This window comes from Vicugna pacos, chromosome 14 (assembly GCF_048564905.1).
Source record: "Vicugna pacos chromosome 14, VicPac4, whole genome shotgun sequence".
Classification (NCBI taxonomy): Eukaryota; Metazoa; Chordata; class Mammalia; order Artiodactyla; family Camelidae; genus Vicugna; species Vicugna pacos.
In genome coordinates this window covers 60,423,602-60,442,456 of record NC_133000.1, presented here as the reverse complement: position 1 = coordinate 60,442,456, position 18,855 = coordinate 60,423,602, and the positions used below count along the sequence as shown (strand labels likewise).

Genomic DNA, 18,855 nt, shown 5'->3' with positions numbered 1-18,855 from the left:
AAAAATGCCTGGCTGCAGCTTTAAGTTCACTGTTTCTTGCCTTTCATTTTAAAGGTTAATTTAACAAGTTTGTGATGAATGGAAGCAACCTGATGCCCAGTGATCTCCAATTAAATGGGTAGGAACTGATAGATGGCGTAGCAGAATTAAAGTGATTTTTTAAAAATCCCGAGGTGCTCAGGAGAAATGGAATTTAATATCTACCAATTCCACATGGAAATTAAACGTATCCTGGAACAAACTTCTCCAAATCAAATTCAAAGGAAACATGATAACTATTCAACACAATTCATTGTCAGGTTTTTTATTTTTTAATGTTGTGTGGCCACTATTAAACTATTTGAAATGTCGATCTCAAAACCCAGGATCCCTATGTGAGTTAAGAAAAATAAGTGGAAATTCTCCCAAGGAGACTGGAAGCCTGCATTCAGCTCAACCTTTGATCGGAGCCACATGCTGCAAACTCCAATTCTTGTTCTCAGGCCCGCCCCTTCCTGTTTCTTTATCTGGCAGCTTTCCAAAGAGGGACAGGTGGCTTTAGGGCATTTTCTTGGGTTACAAATCAAATAATATTTCATGGTTTTCCCCTTTAATGGGCTAAGCAGAAGGCATTTGACAAAAGTCACTAGAGAGGTTTGGAGAAATAATTTATACCCTAGGGCATTCTTAGACCAGTAACCTGGCAAGATGAGATTCAAAACAACAACAACAACGAAAAAGCAAATCTCACTGCTCCTTCCAATGTTGCAATGCAAAAGCTGCAAATCTGCCTTCCTCCTTGGGGGACTCCATGCTCAGAAACTAGTGAATAGATTACATTGGTCCTTACGTGTTGAGTTTTTATCGGTGACAGGTTTGCCACAAGGTGTGCAAGGGAGTAAGGAGCTGCTTTCTAATATATGACACTCTTGCCAATAAAGGAAATGAATGTCCTAGAGGCAAGTTTGTGGGTTTTTTTTTGTAAAATTAACAAATTTCATGCCTCACCATGAAATTCAGGAAATTGGCAGTGGCCAGAAATGAACAAAGTAACCCTAGATTTCATGCATGGAGGGTGGCAAAAGCCAATGCCAATAGAAAATAAATTTTCTCTTGGATTGGCTGCAATTAAAAAATGTCAATGTGTATGATAAATACAAACATCAAAGTCTTGCTGGATCATGCGAAAATGTATCTGGGGGAGCAATCAAGGCATGTTTCCACTGAATCATTATGTTAAGCATTCCCATATTTGCACAGTTGACATCCTAACAACACTTAATTAAAGAGGTTGGGGAGTAGAGATGGAGGCTCATTCTGAGAATTCACACTGATGAGGAGGCTGTTAAATGTTTAACATTTAGGGGTAAAGGCAGTATAATTTCACAGGGAAGAACATGCAGGCACCTGCATGGTGCCCGGGAGAGGAGATTCTAGCCACAAGCTGATGGAATTGGTGAGGGGAGTTGGCTACAGAACCATCTGGAGTGGAATCCCTCCAATGGTTCTTGGCATCTCTGGCTCCTGTTCTAGGAACATAAAACACTATTATTTTCAACATCCAATTGGACACTCTCATTTTTGGTACCACTGTTTCTCAAGTCCAACAAGCCCTAAATAGAAGAAATCTATGTTTGTCATATCCCAAACTAGCTTTTCTATTGGCTGACAGCACTGTCTTTCTTTCACATCTTTTCCTTAGTCATATTTGATGCGTTTCTTTCTTTACCCTCTCCATTAATTGCCTATATTTAGACATGAAGTCCTGTAAATTTTTGTTTTCACTATTAGCGCTGTCTTCCTTTCTCCTTCCTAGCCACGCTTCGGTGATCTCTCTAGTCTCACTACCACTAGCCTCACCCGTCCCTATCTGAACCCATCCTTTACTTGGATGCCAGATTACAGCTTAAAGTGCTCAATGCAAAAAAATTCTATTGGACAGCACTGGCAATATTAAATACTCAATCCATCCCAATATACTCATCAATCTGTATAGCCAGAGACTAAGTTATTTCCTAAACACTTAGCAGAAGTTAATTTGTGCAGTGGTTAAGAACCTGGGTTCTGAAGCCACATCCTGGCATTGCAACTTACAAGTGTATGACCTTGGATAAGTCACTTAACTGTACAATGGGAATCATAATATTGGCTACTTAATAGGATTGTTGTAGGGATTAAAAGTATAAAATGATTACAGTATTGCCTGATATAAAGTAAATGTCCAGTAAATGTAAGTTATTATTACTGTGTGTGTAATAGTCTCCAAAGTGAATCCAAAACCATAAAAAAGGGGGAATAAAGTTTCTTATAGCTCTCTCATATTTTTAGAATTTGGATATTATGTAAGTGAGTAACAAGATACACTTAAATATTCATTATCTCATGGACAACCTTGGGAAGTATATATTTGGATCTTCAACCGATAAAGGATGGTATTAGGCATATATTAAATTGGGTCACCAAGAATTTGTCATTTATTTTATACTTAGACACAGTGATTCAACAGCAAATACTATGAGGCTAATGAATGAAGGGATATATATATATTTCACTTTGACTGGAAGTCAAGTCCTATTCATGATCCACACCTTAAGAGCACACCATGTATTGGTATTTGTAGAATTATTCCTGCCTAACACTTAGGACTATTGATGATTTCGGCTCTCCCATTGAGCTGGATGTTATACACAGACTTTGGACTACAGAATACATCTCTATGACTATGTTAACACAGAGGAACTTGGAATGCTAAGTTACTTTAAAGATAAAGAACTAGTCTAACAGTAATTTAGGACACTGAATTTAGAAAACCAGGGGACATCTGAATAAGTGATAAGATCAAGGGCTCCAAACAGCCCTGACCAGCTGACTGCTATGGATTCTGAGAATACGTTCCCTCTTGAAGTCAATCAGCTCTCTTGCAGGAGAGTGCTTCTGCTTCCTCTGAGAAATCTGACTTTCTTCAAGCTGTTAGGAAACTACAAGAGAGACAGACGTAGGGCTGAGATAGGACAGGAGTCACTTCCTGATTCAGTCAACCTCAAAATCATATCAGCTCTGGCAATCAAAGATGATTGTTCCCACTTCCAAATCTCTCTCACATCTACTAGCTTATTCATTCCATCCAGTGTCCTTTTTAGGCCTCTCGTTAAATCGGTTAATTTCCTAAGCATTGAGATTTTAGTCGTGAGTACTGACCATTTTTTTTTTGACATTTAATTGTCAGTATTATCTTTCCAGAAGATTCCAGCACTTTAAAGAATAAAAATCTAATGCTTAGACGTACAGCTCTTCCTGGGGTAATGTCCTGTATTCAGTGACTTATTTTTCATTTCTCTTTCTAATTTTCACTTCTTTAGAGGTTGTAATAAAGGAAATTCTTACTGTAGCAAATTATTTAAATCCATGCAAAGAAAAAAATCAATGAGACATAACTTTTTTATGTGGGATTTATATGTAAGCTGTTATTTGAAGGACAAGGCATATTTCATGCTCTATTTTAATTTAAACTCTCTTCTGGCTGTCTTACCAAATATCTGTAGACACAATATTTTTAAGTGAGTTACATGTTGACAGTTTTCATATACCATGAAGGTTCTCAAAAGTTTAAATTACTCCCAAGGACATTTACAGCCATTTCCCCTTTAGAGCAACCAATGAAAACATGATTTTAACCATCAGAATAATTCACAGGGCCGTCTCTTCTAGTCTAGCCTCCACCCCCGGTTCCTTGGAGTATTACTTGTAGTAAACAATCCACAAAGAAAAAAAAGATGAAAAGAATAAGATTCTAAAAGACTCTTTTATAATTGTTAAAGAAACAAGCCTGAGGAAAATTAAAATATTTCAAAAGTAGCTGAAACATTAACACATGATCAGCAGTTCTACTCTTGAGATAATCATGAATTAAAGGAAATTTTAGAGCAATTGGAAGATGTATCTCTATATATCTATACTAAGGTTTCATTATATATGTTAATGTAAATGTTATGTTTATGGGGAAAAAGTCTAAGTACCCTTATTAACACTACTATTATTAAGACATTTTTAAAAAGTGTGGTAACATCATACAAGGATTTATTATTTGGGTTAAAATAAAGATTTTCATTTTTGCTGCTAATCAGGACTTTTAGAATGATCTCAATGTTTCAGGAGGTCACTCCCCTCCCTTTATTCGATTCAATCAGTTCCCACATGAAGGCCTTTTTGGTCATGACGGCCCTGGAACTTGTTATAAGATTGTTATTTGTAAATAGTCACATGTTTCAATGTTTTTTTTTTAACAATCTACTATTTATGTTTCTTATTTTCTAGTTTCTATAACACAACACTTTCTTCTACCTTCCTCTTATCTCCTGAAACTGGAATTGCTCAGAATGTCATTGGGTTAATGTTAGTGTTTGATTTTTGCCTGAGTTTCTGGGATCCATTAACTTGGAATCTATTTAACTCCATTCTATAGAATCATCAAGTATTTCCTCCTGGCATGCCAAAAGCAGACATCTTGTGTTATAGCTTGAACTTGAAAACATGACAGTGAAAACTACCACGTTACTAAAATCAGATGTCGACGATTAAAAACAAATACCTTTTGATATAATTATCAAATTAAACCATTTATCTATAGGAAACAGTGCAACTGAGGTGTAAATTAGAAGCACAATGTAAGACGCCAAGTACAAAAGCAGTTCTCTAGCCACTTTGAATCATTTGGATGTGTTCTGCTTTCTCCCGGTAAACGAAATCCTTCTGTTGCTGATTCTCATAGAAACTGGAGAGCATGATAAGGCAGAAGAGATATTTCAGTGAACTTCCTATTATAAATGGAACATCTTGTATCCAAAAGAATGTTATACTTGCAAAAATAGGTATGCCTCGTTACAGACCATTGGTTGGTGTCATACCACATCGCACCATGAATTTCATCTAGAAAATCTAGTTTAGAATATCACATTTGCAGTCATCAGTAACTAGGAAATGGAATAAGTACAATTATAAATTGTACGGAAGTTGAGTATGGGGGAACTGGCAGAGATGGACGAATGAGTTGGCACTGGGGGTCGAGGAAACGCATACACATAGCTTAGGACTACTTGTCTCTTTACACCAAGTCATTTTAGGCTTCATGTGCTTTGCTTGCTTTGATCCATAGGAAAATCTACTTGATTCAGGATGGAAACTGCAGTCCCATGAGTCCCTTGAGCTGTTGTCTCAAGATGATCGTTGGTAAATGTTCCAAGGTTAGGAAATGCCTGCCTCGTGTTTGCTGAATCGCCTCACACATTACACCACCCTTAAGGCATTAACCTTGTTGTGCCACATAAAAATACCTTCACATATGCAGAGTTCAGAAGTAAATCATTTTATAAATGTAGGAAATTGATAACAAATGCTGCTCATGAAAGGCAACTGGGTACCAGCCAACCTTTTCTTTCTTTCCTTCTAATTTTTTTCTCAGGGAGGAGTTACCACTGCTTATGCATTCTGCCAGCATTACAGAGAGAACACAGCATATGATAAATGTCCACAAGAAATGAGAAAAATTGAATCAACGACTATAAGAGGAAGGCAGGGGTTTGGGAGGGGTTAGATTTCAACTGGTAGAAAATATAGTGTTTCTGGGTTTTTTTTTTAATATCTTTTTTGGTGTTTTTAGGAACGCACAAGGGCAAAAGCAAGTTCTGTAGCTAACAGTGAGATCAGATTCTAAAATAATTGCTTTGGCTTTTGTTTCTCAATTTAAGAGTTGTGTGCCTGGCCTGTATTATTGAATAGGCTCTTGTCTTATACAAGGCATAGATGAAGAAGCCTTAAAAGCTTGCTGCTAACTACAGTTCTTGAAATAAATTTCTATTCTATTTTTTAGGGTCTAGAGGTTTTTGAAACATGGTATTTCAGGATCTGTCACATGGATGATGGAATTCTTTATCACAAAAAAAAGTATCAGATTTATATTATAGGATTTCATGCTTAAGAAAGTCTTTGAAAGAGGAGTATCTTAGACAGATGCTTGAAATAGTTCCTTGTGTTTACTTCCATCCTTCTGAAATGCAAGGTCTATAGTCCTGAACATTTCATAAAAAGAGAACCCAAGTTTATCTACAAGAAACAACACATGTTTATCTAGCAACATTTCGTCCAGATAGAAAGTTGTGAATACACTAAATACCTTGAGGATAAAACAGTTCTTGCAGGTCCCAAGAAAGTCATCTGGGCACCCTAATGGCCATTTATTACATGACACTGGTCCTCTGACTGACCTAACGCAGCTTCCTTGCAGCTGGCTCTAATTTACCACTTGATAGCAGCTGTCACACGGAAAGAACCAGGTTCATTATCTGATTTGTCTCTGCTATCCCTGCACTCACAGAGTCCATTAACAACAGGGAGACGTGCTTTTTAAATGACTGAATTCGTCATACTTCCATTAAAAGAGTAGACTTACAAAGTAAAACAGAACAGCCTCTTACTGCTTTCCCTTCCATTTCTCTGTCTAGCTGTTTCTGTTTATTCCACTCAAAGAACATATATTGAGCCCCGTTCTCAGCAGGCAGGGCCTTCTCTGTCCTCCTCTTATGCTTAGACCAGAGCAAGGTCCATACAAGGCACCCAGTAAACACGTGTTGGGTTAATGAATAAAGGAGAGAATGAATGAACAGTGCCCAGACGTAGAACCCACCTTGGTTTTGTGTTTCGTGCTCTCATGCCAATTTTCTGTCTCGAGACTCAATAATTGGTTGGTTTGAGATGAGGCAGAAAGCTCAGAAAGTTGGATACCACTGGTTTGTCTGACCTATGAGGGCCTAAGGCCTAAATTGAAAGTACCAGCTGCTCATCCGGCTCCCCCACACTGGGAGGGCATCTGTGTAGATCAGGGAACGCAACCTTTTCTGGACAAAAATGAACACACGTTTTCCAGATTTTAGCAGTTCAAGTCCGTGGCAGCGGTGGTGGTGAGATTTGATCATAACACATGTCAGACATAAAACAAGTAAGTATTTAAGTGCCCCTGACAGATCCTGCTAGACCTCCTGAAGTTGTCATGGGGACTTGCTAATATTCGGGGTCCGTATTGTAACAATTATATATATTATGGCTGCTCAGTGTCAATTATGTTTGACAGTGATAATTCAGTATGGTCTTATTTACTATTTTTATTTAATATTTATCAAGGTAGGGCTTCCCTGACCCCCCAGATGAGGTTAAGTCTTCCTGCTGAGTAGACACTTAGCATCCTGTGCTTCTATTTTCATAACATTTTCTCACAGTTAATTATAATTAATTTTACTGCATTAAATTCCCCAAGGGCAAAACAATGTATGTGTCTAGCTTACTCGATATAATGAGTTGAATTAATATGTTATGATTATAAGTGTCTTACTAACTGGGAAAACCTAAAAACTTAAGCTCCAATGATGGGAAAAAACATGTTAAGCTCTCACTTTTAAATGAAACTATCAAGATCATTTCACCTTACACGTGTGGTAATAAGCACTTTGTAATATTTTGGTAATATAAATTACTACAGAACAGTACAGAATCCCTGCTTTTAGTCTCGCCAGCATTTGCCTCCCTGTATCCACAAACCGTTGTATTTTTTTCCTCTCTCTGGTTCTCACAGTCTGTAAGTTAGAGAACATACCAGCTGTTTGGAGGAGGCTGTCCCACACACCCTAAATTCTAAAGTAGAAGCAAGATTTATCATAGCTGTATACTGTGACTTCAGCTTTAACGTCTATGCTCACAAGCTAGGTGTAGTCTGCAACACGGCCCCTTGTCCAAGAGAACAGTTCTTATCAGTGGAATGCTGGTATCAATGCCGAACAGTCAAAAGAACCACAGAGTGTCACTGAAACAACGCGTTCTGCCCGCAAATCCTTTCCCTCTAGAAAATTTTAATTTATGTAAACATTTTTCAAGCAAATCCGTCTGCATTCAGGCAACATTCAACAGCCAGGCTGGAATATACTGTGTATGAATGTACAGCCAACATCTGGGTAAGTGCCCAAAAGAGACTGTCAGCGCCTCAAATTACATCTTTCTCCTACTGCACAGTTTCAGAGCGAGGACAGGCTAAAAGCTGCTCTCGTGATCCGATCCTTCTGCTCCAGTGAGCTCAGGGGTGTGGATGCAGCAGGTGGGGTACAGGGTGAAGCCCGGCCGTGCTTTGTGCTGGGGAATCTCACGTGCTCCAAGGAAGCGGCGGAAAGCCCCCGGCAGAGGCGGGTCAGGGCTTTCAAGGACCCCACAGTGGGGCTCACAGCATCTTCTTCACAGCTACGAGCAACGTTTCCAAAAAACAACCCCAAAAATACCTCTACATAAAAAGGAGAGTTCTTCCTTTTTCTTATGGTATATGGTAGTCAATTAATAAGTACCTTTTGAGCAGGGTCTCTGTGCAGGGCACAGAGTTGAAGTTCCTAAGGACTATGAAAATGCGTCCCGAGTAGAAGTCTTGATTTTGTTTTCCTTCTAGGATTAAAATACCGAAGAAGAAGAAGAAGAAAAACAAAAAAACCAAAAAAACTACAGACTTTCAGAAGTGCATGAATACCACTGGGGCTTTTACTTGAACACTTAAAACATTTCATTTTATCAGTGAAGTACCTTTCTTTTGACATGATGCAGACACCAACTGAATCCTAAATGGTTACAAATCACTTTCAATTAATTTGTGGCATTGTCATTCGTGGGAATGTGTCACCAATTCCATCCTTGTTTTTACTGATGGTTGATTGTGTGCCACCATTAACATTTCAGATGGGCACATAATAAAAAACAACCTATAAAGTGTATAAACTAGGACATTAATGCAGCAGGCAGAGATGGCACATGCAATTGACAGCTACAGGAGTGAAGGGTTTGATGAAAAGATGCTGCAAAGCCCAAGAGTGATGGGTTGCAGGTGCAAACCAGAGAGAGGGCTATTATACATAATTTTTGTTGAATTACTGATTTGCTGACTGATCTTTGCTGCTGCATTCATGAATGCTGTTTCACTGTCATCTTGGATGTATCTGTGTGGAAAACGGACTTGGCACATTTGACTAATTCATGCACTAACACTTCACATCCAGACAAGTATTAGCAAGAATATATTTTGCTCTATTGGTCTATGTGGGTGGTCAATTCTCAATGCCATAGCAAAACCTGAAGAACATTGGAAGAATTTTCTTAGAGGTCTCTAGGACTAATAAAAAGATGAGATATTGGAGCAAGGGGTATGAAATATATTAATGTAGGACTAACCACCAGGGTCCCCTCCAACAGATGGTACACCACCAAGTACATTCCCAACGTATGCTGGGTTTTTAATTTTAGTTTTTAAATCAAATGATTTTCCAGGCATTCAATTTCACATCAAAATGGCAGGTAGGAAACCCAACTGATTGAAAGCATAAAGATTTGTTTTATATTAAAATAGCCACCAGCACTGAGAAAAAGAAGCGAACTAAGATGTCACTGTTGCTCTTACAAGTTAAAAAGTTTTGTTCTCATTTTTAATCATGTCCTGCTCTATTTAACAAAATCCATATGCCCACGTTCATCCATATACTGCAAGCTGACCAAAGACAATTTAACTGTGGTTTGAATTATGGCAGTTTCTACCAAAAAGTATAAATAATCTTTATTATTCGAAAGTGATGCTATGAGGTTTAATCTGATTTTTAAAAAGGCAAATCTTTTTCAATATCTTGATTAGAGTACTATTTTTGTAAACTTAAATTTTCCTTACTTATAGTTTGCATTTATTTTACAGATTTGTTTTAATTTCATCACTCTCAATAATTTATCAAGTTGTTTTAGTTTAGGTTTTACATATATAAGTGACAATATGATTACATCAACTTAATAAATTTGAGTTACTTTTCCCTTTTGAGTTAAATATGCTGATGAAGAATGAGGGTGTTTTAAAATTATCATTATTTGGGTAGACGTCTTTGCTAAAATTAATCTAAATTTATATTTAGAAGATCGAGTTTATTCTTCTTACTTTAAAAAGTTCACATTCCTCTCCAAAATCTTAGCAAAGAACAAAAATCTTAGCAAAGAATCGTATCATTTTTGAGTTAGAAGGGTACCTTAATGATTATCTTTTAAAAAACTCCCTCATTTCTCAAATGAGGGTACCCAAGGTTATCCAAACAGATTTTGTCCTTCCACTAGAGGGAGAGAGAAGAACATGTCAATTTATCCTCTCTGTAATATTTCTGAGATTAGGGTAAATGACTTCCATTGTATTCATCCACTCTGAAATCTTTTGCTAAAACTTTGCAACCACTTTCTCTGGTCTTCCTAAGCATCATAGTGTGTTAGTCAATGGGTTTCACTGCCAAGGCTGAATGCACATTTTTGCACAGTGGGCTAAGTTTTCTCTGCATTCCAATGCATTCTGTCCTATCCTGCCCAAATCTTAGATGTCAGAAGACTGTACTGGAGGCTTCTGGTTTAGAGGTTCACGTAGATGACGAGGTCCCTCTGAAGCTGACGGATGCCACTGTTATTGGCACCACTCTGCTTGTCACTATGCAATCTCAGTACATGCAATTGAAAGTACTTTTCTTTAATTTGGCAGCCATTTGACAGAGGGGGGAAAAACACATTTACTCTTTCAAGGCCTGGGTATTTTCCGAGGAGAAGCCTGCCTATGAAATTTGTCCTTTTATCCTTGGAGAGCTATTTGGGAAATCTCTTTTGGCAGTGCGGACTCCTGGGTGATCTCTGCAACTCCAGACCAGAGGGTCTGTGATTCACAGACTTCCCCTGCATCTTCCCTCCCTCCCTTCCTCCTCCCTTCTAAAATTCGGAAGGCTGTTTAATGCTTATGTGCTTAAAACATTCTTCTCTAGAGACTGAGAAAGCAAATTTGCATATTTTAGCAAAAATATTGAGCTATTTCCATCACAAATGTTTAAGGAAGGAATTCTTTACTAATATTGGTGACTGTTGAGATAATACAAGTAACAAAGAGACAGTACTGTGAGCTTTTTTTCTTTTTTTTCAAACAAGATTCTTTTCTAACTTGTCTCTTCTCACAGGAGATCCCAGAAGTTCAACAAGATTACTTTTATCTTCATCAGAGAGATCAGCAAATTCAGTGCAGCTGGATCACAACAACCTTCAACAGGACTGTCTTTCAGAATATACCATTTAGGATTTTTTTTTAAAACATGAAGAAAAAATGCAATGGAATATTTATAATTTACTGCACACTGTTTTGTGTGCGTGTTCGAATTCTCTTCGTGTCTACAAGTCATCGCAACTTTGGACCAGCCCATCGGGCACCGCGAACACTGACCGTTCCCGCGTCCCTGTCCGCAACTCCGCTGAAACGCTCCTTACCTATAAAGAGGTTCCACTCCGTGTCCAGATCAGCCTGATTCGCCAGGCAGCCCTTCATGACGTTGAGGCAGTAGTTGTTGCAGGGTCTCACGGTGGGAAGTCCTCGACAGTACGGGCAGTACAGCATCTTCATGAGGGCACGGATGCACCCTGGGGTGGGGCTGACCTGGAGATTGATGGGGGGGGGGGAGGAAAATTAGACATAAGAAGGATGGAAGGGGCCAAAGAAAGAAGTGACTTATTTTCTCCTTAAAAAAAAAAAAAGTGAAATAGCTCTGATAAACCTCCAGCAATAGAGCCGGGGACTAAACGAACCACCTGCATCTTAACCCTTTGTAATACTTGATCTTGACGCCACTCAGTTCCTGTCCAATACTTCTGTTTCGCATAGTCGCGATCATTTTTCTTGAAATGTCCCTGTCAACATTTTGATATTTATCTCATTGCGATTCAGCCCTGAAATCCAGACGTTTCACAATGGGACATGCACTGAGACAGCGTATGTGAAAGCGATTCCCCAAGTTAAAAGCCCCGTAAAAATGAAGGAATTATTAAAGTTTAATGTCACACCTTTAGAAAATTTTCCAACCGGTCATTTGACCCTGTTTCTAAAGGAGTTTGGCAGATGCACTTCCTTGGTACGTTAAGTTTTTGAAAAGGATCGATATCAGCTTGTCTGGGATTTCTGAGATCCGGGCCCGCTCAGAAGCAGTGGAACAGCCAAGGCATCCTCTTCAGGCATCTGAAGCTTTGCGGTTCTGGGGACTTTGGAAAATGGACCCTGGGTTGATTGTGAGGAGAAGTCCTTGCAGTAATTCAAAAGAGCTACCAATCAACCAATAATGAAGCACCATTGCCTTGAATCAGATAAGCTGAGACACTCCTAAGTTAGTCAATTCGAAACCAATAATGTCCTTTTTAGATTCATTGAAAATCCTAGTTTGACTTTAAGAGGAAAGAATATTTTTAAATGGTATGGACCAAAACCAGAAAAATATACAGAAAGCAATTTTTCATAACAAGACATAAATTTTAGTACCGTATTTTTTTGGTTGGTTCCATTTAATATTGATGCTTTAGTCAAGTACCTACATGTCTCTGTTGTTGTGTTCTAGATCTGAAGACAAGCTTAACCTGTAGCATTTGGATCTCTTGGAGAGTTACAGTCTTACCAGACAGACCTGGGCCCGCAGGCAACGTTTCCATGTCCAGATCATTCAGATACTGACAAAGCATGACACCAATGTAAAAGTGGGGCAATAAAAGGTATTTCCATATAAATGGATACTTACTACCATGGCTAATCTTTGTCATTTTATCCTCTACCTAGACACCACATTCGAGGTTTCTAATGCAAAGCTTTGGTTTCTGTAACATTTTCTTAGCTATATGCTATAAAACATTAATAAAGAGAAATCTCAATTTAAAACAGTTGGGAGACCAGCAAGGGGAAGAAGTCTTTCTTGGCAAGGACTCAGCCGATGAAAAGCCGTGGACTCTTTGTTTACCACAGCCCTCTCAACTTTCTTTTTGCCTCTAAAAAGGTGTTCCTTCCTTTGCTGAATTGCAGTTCTCTATTGATCTTGAATAAATCTGTCTTTGCGGGGGAAATATTCTGCAGTCTATTTGTTTCAGGTCAAGAACACTGACAAATTCCCAAATATATTATTTCAGGAAATGAGCTATCAAGCTATCTGTCTGTCTATCTTATCTAATCTAGGCACCAAAATCTCTGGTTTTCATTTTGATTTTTTTTTCATTTTCTTTCCAAAATTATATGAAAATTTTCATACAGAAAAAGTGAACGGTTTTCAAACTGAACACCCATACCCCCACTCCTAGACTATACTTAATATTTTCTTACACTGCTTTTTCACACATCTATCCTTCTCATCCATCCATTAATCCACCTTATTTTTAGTGCATTTCAAAGTAAAGTATTAACTTTTTGATTTTAACTTTTCCTGGTGTTTTATGCTGGCTTTAATAAAAGAGAATTGGCCTGACCAACAACAGAAAGTTAGCGCATTAAGTAGCCCGAATCAAATAAGCGAAGTAAAATATAACAGGCCTTTCTTCATAGTGACAGTTAGAGAATGGTTTAGAATCCATTAATTCTAAAACCTACTTTCCAACAACAGAACAAAAACAAAAAATGAGAACAAAAGTGAGGAGTCTGGTAATTTTTCTTCTGAGCACGTGTCAGCGCCACCATATCATCTTCTCCAGATAGGCTGTTTTGTTGAAAATGCCAAATTTTATCCACAATTGAGCAGAATTGTATAAACATTTTCTTGTATCCACATGTATCCCACTAACTTCACAGAAAATAAAGTGAAGGATTCTGTGTGTGGAATTCCAAATTCTCATACATTTTCCTTATTTGACATGGTTGCAGCTCTACAAACCGAAACCCACCGGATTTTGATTTTCATAGCTTTGCAGTTTCTCTCGTGACCCTGATGCCCTTCTACTGACCTACCCTATTTTCATCCGAGCTGGCTAAGCTATTTCTTCCTTTGACTCTGTTGAATTTTTGGTTTTCTTGCTATTGGTGTCACGTGATGCTTCCTCTCAGTCAGCGTGCCAGTATAAAGCCAGGGCATTTGTCAATATTAGGGTGCAAATGAAAGATCTCTTGGACAGTGTGGGCTCTCTTTCATCATTAGAACCTGTACTACTCTGCATAACGTGCACATCATTATTACGATTATGATTTAAGTACTCAGTAAATTCTTTTTTAATTGAACTCTCCATTCTGTTTCTGAAGTCCTTGGCCACACTGATATACAAAGAAAAAGAAAAAAAACAGGTAGTTTTATACATCTTAGTATTCAATTGTTGCTTTTTAACTTTGCTTTCAAAGGTTATTGATCACATTAATTCCAAAGCTTTGCTCTGTATGTGTGTGTAGGGGTGTGTGTGTGCTGGACCCAGTACAATTTTCTCAGTCTGACATTTCAGAAGAGTCTCCAACTCAGGGCAGCAACCAACAGAGAAAATTGAACATCCTTAATAACCTAAAAGAACAATGTTGTTCAAGTTAAACATGGCTCTCTCAGTCCTTTTGGAAATGACATCCTACCTGGTCAAATAAAGGGCATTTGAAGAAGAATAGAATAGAGTGGAGGATCAAAGTTGAAGCTTTTATGCTCACAGACCATGTTTTTTTTTTAAATTGACATCACTGCCTGCTTGAATTAAACTTTTTAAAAAACCATCGCTTCAAATACAAGACTTTAAGAAGTAAGCCTCTGAAAAGGTCCTTTTAAATGCCAATTGTGTAGAGGATATTTCCGTTTTAAAATGTATAATAGTGTTTTATAAGTGTGCAACAGCTACTCTTAAAAAAATCTATTTTTAAAGTCAATAGAAGACTTATAAGAAGTTGCAAAATCGGTAGAGTCCTGGGTACCCTTCACTCGCTGTCCTCAGTGGCAACATCTCATACAGCTGCAGAACAATAGCAAAAGGGGAAACTGATGTTCATACACTGCTGCTCATTAGCTTCTAGACCTTATTCAGTTTTGATGGTTTTTTCCAACCTGCATTCATTTATGCGTGTGTGCATGCGTGTGTACACTTCTCTGCAATTTAATCCTACGTTTAGATTTGTGCAACCATGCTGGAATAGGCGTACAGAACTTTTCCATCATCGCAAAAGAACTCTCCTGTGCTACATCCACCTGACCCCTTATCCCTGTCACAGGGCAACCACTGATCTATTTCTCACCTCTATAATTTTATCATTTCAAGAATGTTATTCAAGTGGAATCATTTAGTATGTAATATTTTGAGTATCACTTCTTTTTTAACTGAGCATAATGACCTTGAGATCCATCCAAGTTGTTGCATGTATTCGTTCCTTTCTATTGCTGAGTCGTATTTCTTTTTTTGGATGTACTAGCTTTGTTGAACTCTTCACTCACTGAAGGATATTGGGGTTGTTTACAGTACTTAGCTATTAGGAATAAAACCTCTATGAGCATTCATGTACAGTTTTTTGCATGAACTTAAGTTTTCATTTCTCTGGGATAAGTAAGTGCCCAAGAGTGCAACTGATGGGTCAAATGGTTAGTGTGTGTTTAGTTTTGTAAGAAATTGTCAAACTATTTTCCAGAGTGGTGTAGAATTTTACATTTCCAATAGCATTACATGAGAGATCCAGTTTTCCTCACATCCATGCCAGCATTTGGTATTATTATTATTTTTTATTTTAATCATTACAGTAAGTATATTATCCACTTTTAAACTTATGGTAAGTTACTACTGAGTAAGATCCATACACCAGACATTGACACAATGTTGTAAACTGACTATACTCCAATAAAAAAGAATGCAAAAAAATAATATCCATACTAGGATTCTAACCTCAGTAGGCTCTAATAAGCATCAGATACATAATCATTCACCAGCTGGTCTCTAGAATATGTGCAATTTTTTTTTAAAAAAGAGTAATTCCAAAATAATAGATAAACCTGTATTTTTGGCAAAACCAAAATAAAGAAGTTCTAAAAACTCACATTTAAAATTTAGAATAGAATAATATCTCAAACATATAGTGCCACAAATTCTTAAATTTTATGAAGTATTAGAAAAAAAATCCTAATGAAGAAAACTGTGTTCCTTTAGCAACAATAAAAATATAATCCACCTTAAGAAATCAAATGTTGAGGTTTTTTTTTTGGTTGACAATGTGGATTTTTGACTATTTTTGAAAAATGTAGCTGTGGCTTCCTAGATATGCAAAGTAGACTGGAAAACAAACTTAGGTAAAAGAGTAAATTTAGATGTTTATAAAAGTGGTACAGGGAAGGAGGGTATAGCTCAGTGGTAGAGTGCATGCCTAGCATACACAAGGTCCTGGGTTCAATCCCCAGTACCTCCATTAAGAATAAATAAATGAACCTTATAACCTCCCCCCACCCCCAGAAAAAAGCAAAAAAAGAAAAGAAAAGAAAAGAAAAGAAAAGAAACAATTAAAAAAGAAAAAAAAAGTGGTACACACTTGGCACAAATAAAACAATGTTTTTTAAGTGAAAAAAAAAAAGTTGATGGTGACAATATTCTTTCTTGCACTTGCTTGTGTTTTCACCTAACTGCTACATGTTGTCGAGCACCATTAGTAATTCTTCATCAAGAATTTACAATATTGGTGGTTGGGGGGAATAAAATAGTCAATAGTTCCTACCCCATTATCTTACTCCTGGAAAGATAGAAACATGTTTGTGAGTCAGCCAGGTAAGATTTCAATATGAAATCCTTGCATTTTGGGTTAAGCCCTTCTGTTAACTTCTTTTGATGCTCTTTGTGTATGATGAATGATTTATACTTGAGCAGTTTTGAGGAATATAATTTGGGGAGTAACAATACAATTTATAACAAAAGTTCTTTGTAAAATAACTGAAAAATAAATAACATAAAAATAATTGACGTCTTAGTTTGTAACTTTGTGGTTTTTGTTGTTACTTGTGCTTCTTTTCTAAAAGGTTAAAGCAAGATACATTGAAACACAGCAAGGAGTACAAAAAGAGTCCTTAATGAAGCGGTACTAGGAGATAGGACTAAGACTTACGCACCTGGCTAGCCATGTGTGTCAGGATGTTTCAGCAAGTAATTCTTCTGTTTTCTAGATGCAATTTGAGGTATAGTATATCCTTAGCCATATAATAGCAATTCATTTCAGGTCTTTAATATACTTAAGATTTCTGTATCTGGACCAACATTCATGCACTGGTGCTCACATTAGCAATTCCTAATAGTAGCCAATGTAAAATGAGATTGTCTTTTAAAGTACTTTTTTAAAAGCAGGAAAACATTTGAAAGTTATATATCTTCACTTAAACACAATGAACATATACATAAAAATGCTTGTTTCTATAGAAATCATAGAGCCGAAATAACCAAATAAACATATCTGTCTTCTGCTCCCAAAGACAAACAAGTTAATGTAAGTGAACTGATTCAAATTCAAAGAACAAATTCAGAATGTGTTTTTGAGCAACATTTGATGCCCTTCTCCACAGTTTCTAATCTGTAGTCGTATTAAATGATGAAATGCTTCTACTCATCATCTTAATGTATCGCGAGAGTCCAGAGTGTCTTCTGAAGCCCTCGAGAATGATTAAATTGCATTCAAAGTGGCTTTCATGTTAAGTAATTTTAATTATAATTCTTTAACAGTCAGCAACCTCTGCCTTGGCTTTGTAGTAAGTTCATGAGAACTTAAGTTTGTTTCTTCTTTGTTCCCTCATGCCACTTCATTAATCCAACATTTAGGGTGATGAATACAGAGACCTTGTACCAGTGTTGGGATGCCCAGAACACATTTAGCTCATTTCATGGAAAAAATTATTTGGTTTGGGGAAGTGCAGTGGAAAGGGAACCCAAACAAGGTCATTTGGCTCAAAATTGGAAAGCAGGGTTTGACAGGGATGGCTTCTAAACAAAACCACATAACAGATGTCTCTAAAATAAGCATAGGAGATGGGGGGCATCACAGAAATGCTGGAGTAGGGAGCTCCAAGAATTAGTTCTTCCACTGAAGGAACGATTAAATTAGTAAAAAAGAAAAAACAACTTTCCTGGAACTCTGGAATCTAATTAAAAAAAAAACAAAAAAAAAAAACTTGCTGCAACTGAGACAGTACCTAATAATAAATTTCAGTAAAAAGGCATTGCTAAATCTCAAGTCTCAAGGAATTTAAAAAGATTACCATCATACAAAGTATCTCCTCTGACCACAATGGAATAAAGCTGGAAGTCAACATCAGAAAGAAAACTGGAAAATTCACAAATATGTGAAAATTAAACCACACACTCTTACACAACCAAGAAGTTAATGAAGAAATCACCACGGAAATTAGGAAATAATTAGATAAATAAGAAATAAAAACACAACATGCAAAAAATTATGGACACAAATGCTTACGTTAAAAGAGAATGTCTCAAGTCAATAACCTAATGTTATATTTTAAGAAACCAGAAGAAGAAGAGAAACCTAAAACCAAAGTTAGCAGAAGGAAGGAAATAGCAAAGATTAGAGTGGAGACAAATAAAACTGTGCGTTTAGTTTACTCTTCTTTTTCTAGTTTCTTAAGGTATAAAGTTATGTTATTGATTTGAGATCCTTCTTCTCCCAGAAGTTGGGAGAGAGGCTTGGCATGGTCTCTCCCTCTGAACCTCTAGAAAGAATCAATTCTGCTGACATCTTGATCTCAGATTTCTAGCCTACTGAACTGTAAGAGAATATGTTTCTGTTGTTTTAAATCACTCAATTTGTGGTAATATGGTAACCCTAGGGAACTAATTCATACACCAACAAATTAGATAACCTTGATGAAATGGAAAAATTCCTAGAAACACACAACCTACAAAGCCTGATTCATGAAAAAATAGGAAATTTGAATAGATCTATAAAAGTAAAGGGATTGAATTGGTAACAAAAAGACTCTCAATAAAGAAAAACTTTGAATCAGATGGCTTCACTGGTGAATTCTAACATTTAAAGAAGAATTAGCAAAAATCTTTCTT

General features: G+C 37.1%; 1 protein-coding gene across 13 annotated transcripts in view; it reads right to left on the bottom strand.

Moving 5' to 3' along the window:
* Positions 1 to 18,855, bottom strand: part of GPC6 (glypican 6) — a 1,040,045-nt gene that overhangs the window by 315,137 nt on the left and 706,053 nt on the right. For all 13 annotated transcript variants that reach the window (XM_072976448.1, XM_031684439.2, XM_072976442.1 and 10 more), the window contains one exon: positions 11,323 to 11,488. In XM_072976448.1, the coding sequence (XP_072832549.1) occupies positions 11,323 to 11,488 (166 nt within the window). The remainder of the gene's footprint in view (positions 1 to 11,322; positions 11,489 to 18,855) is intronic.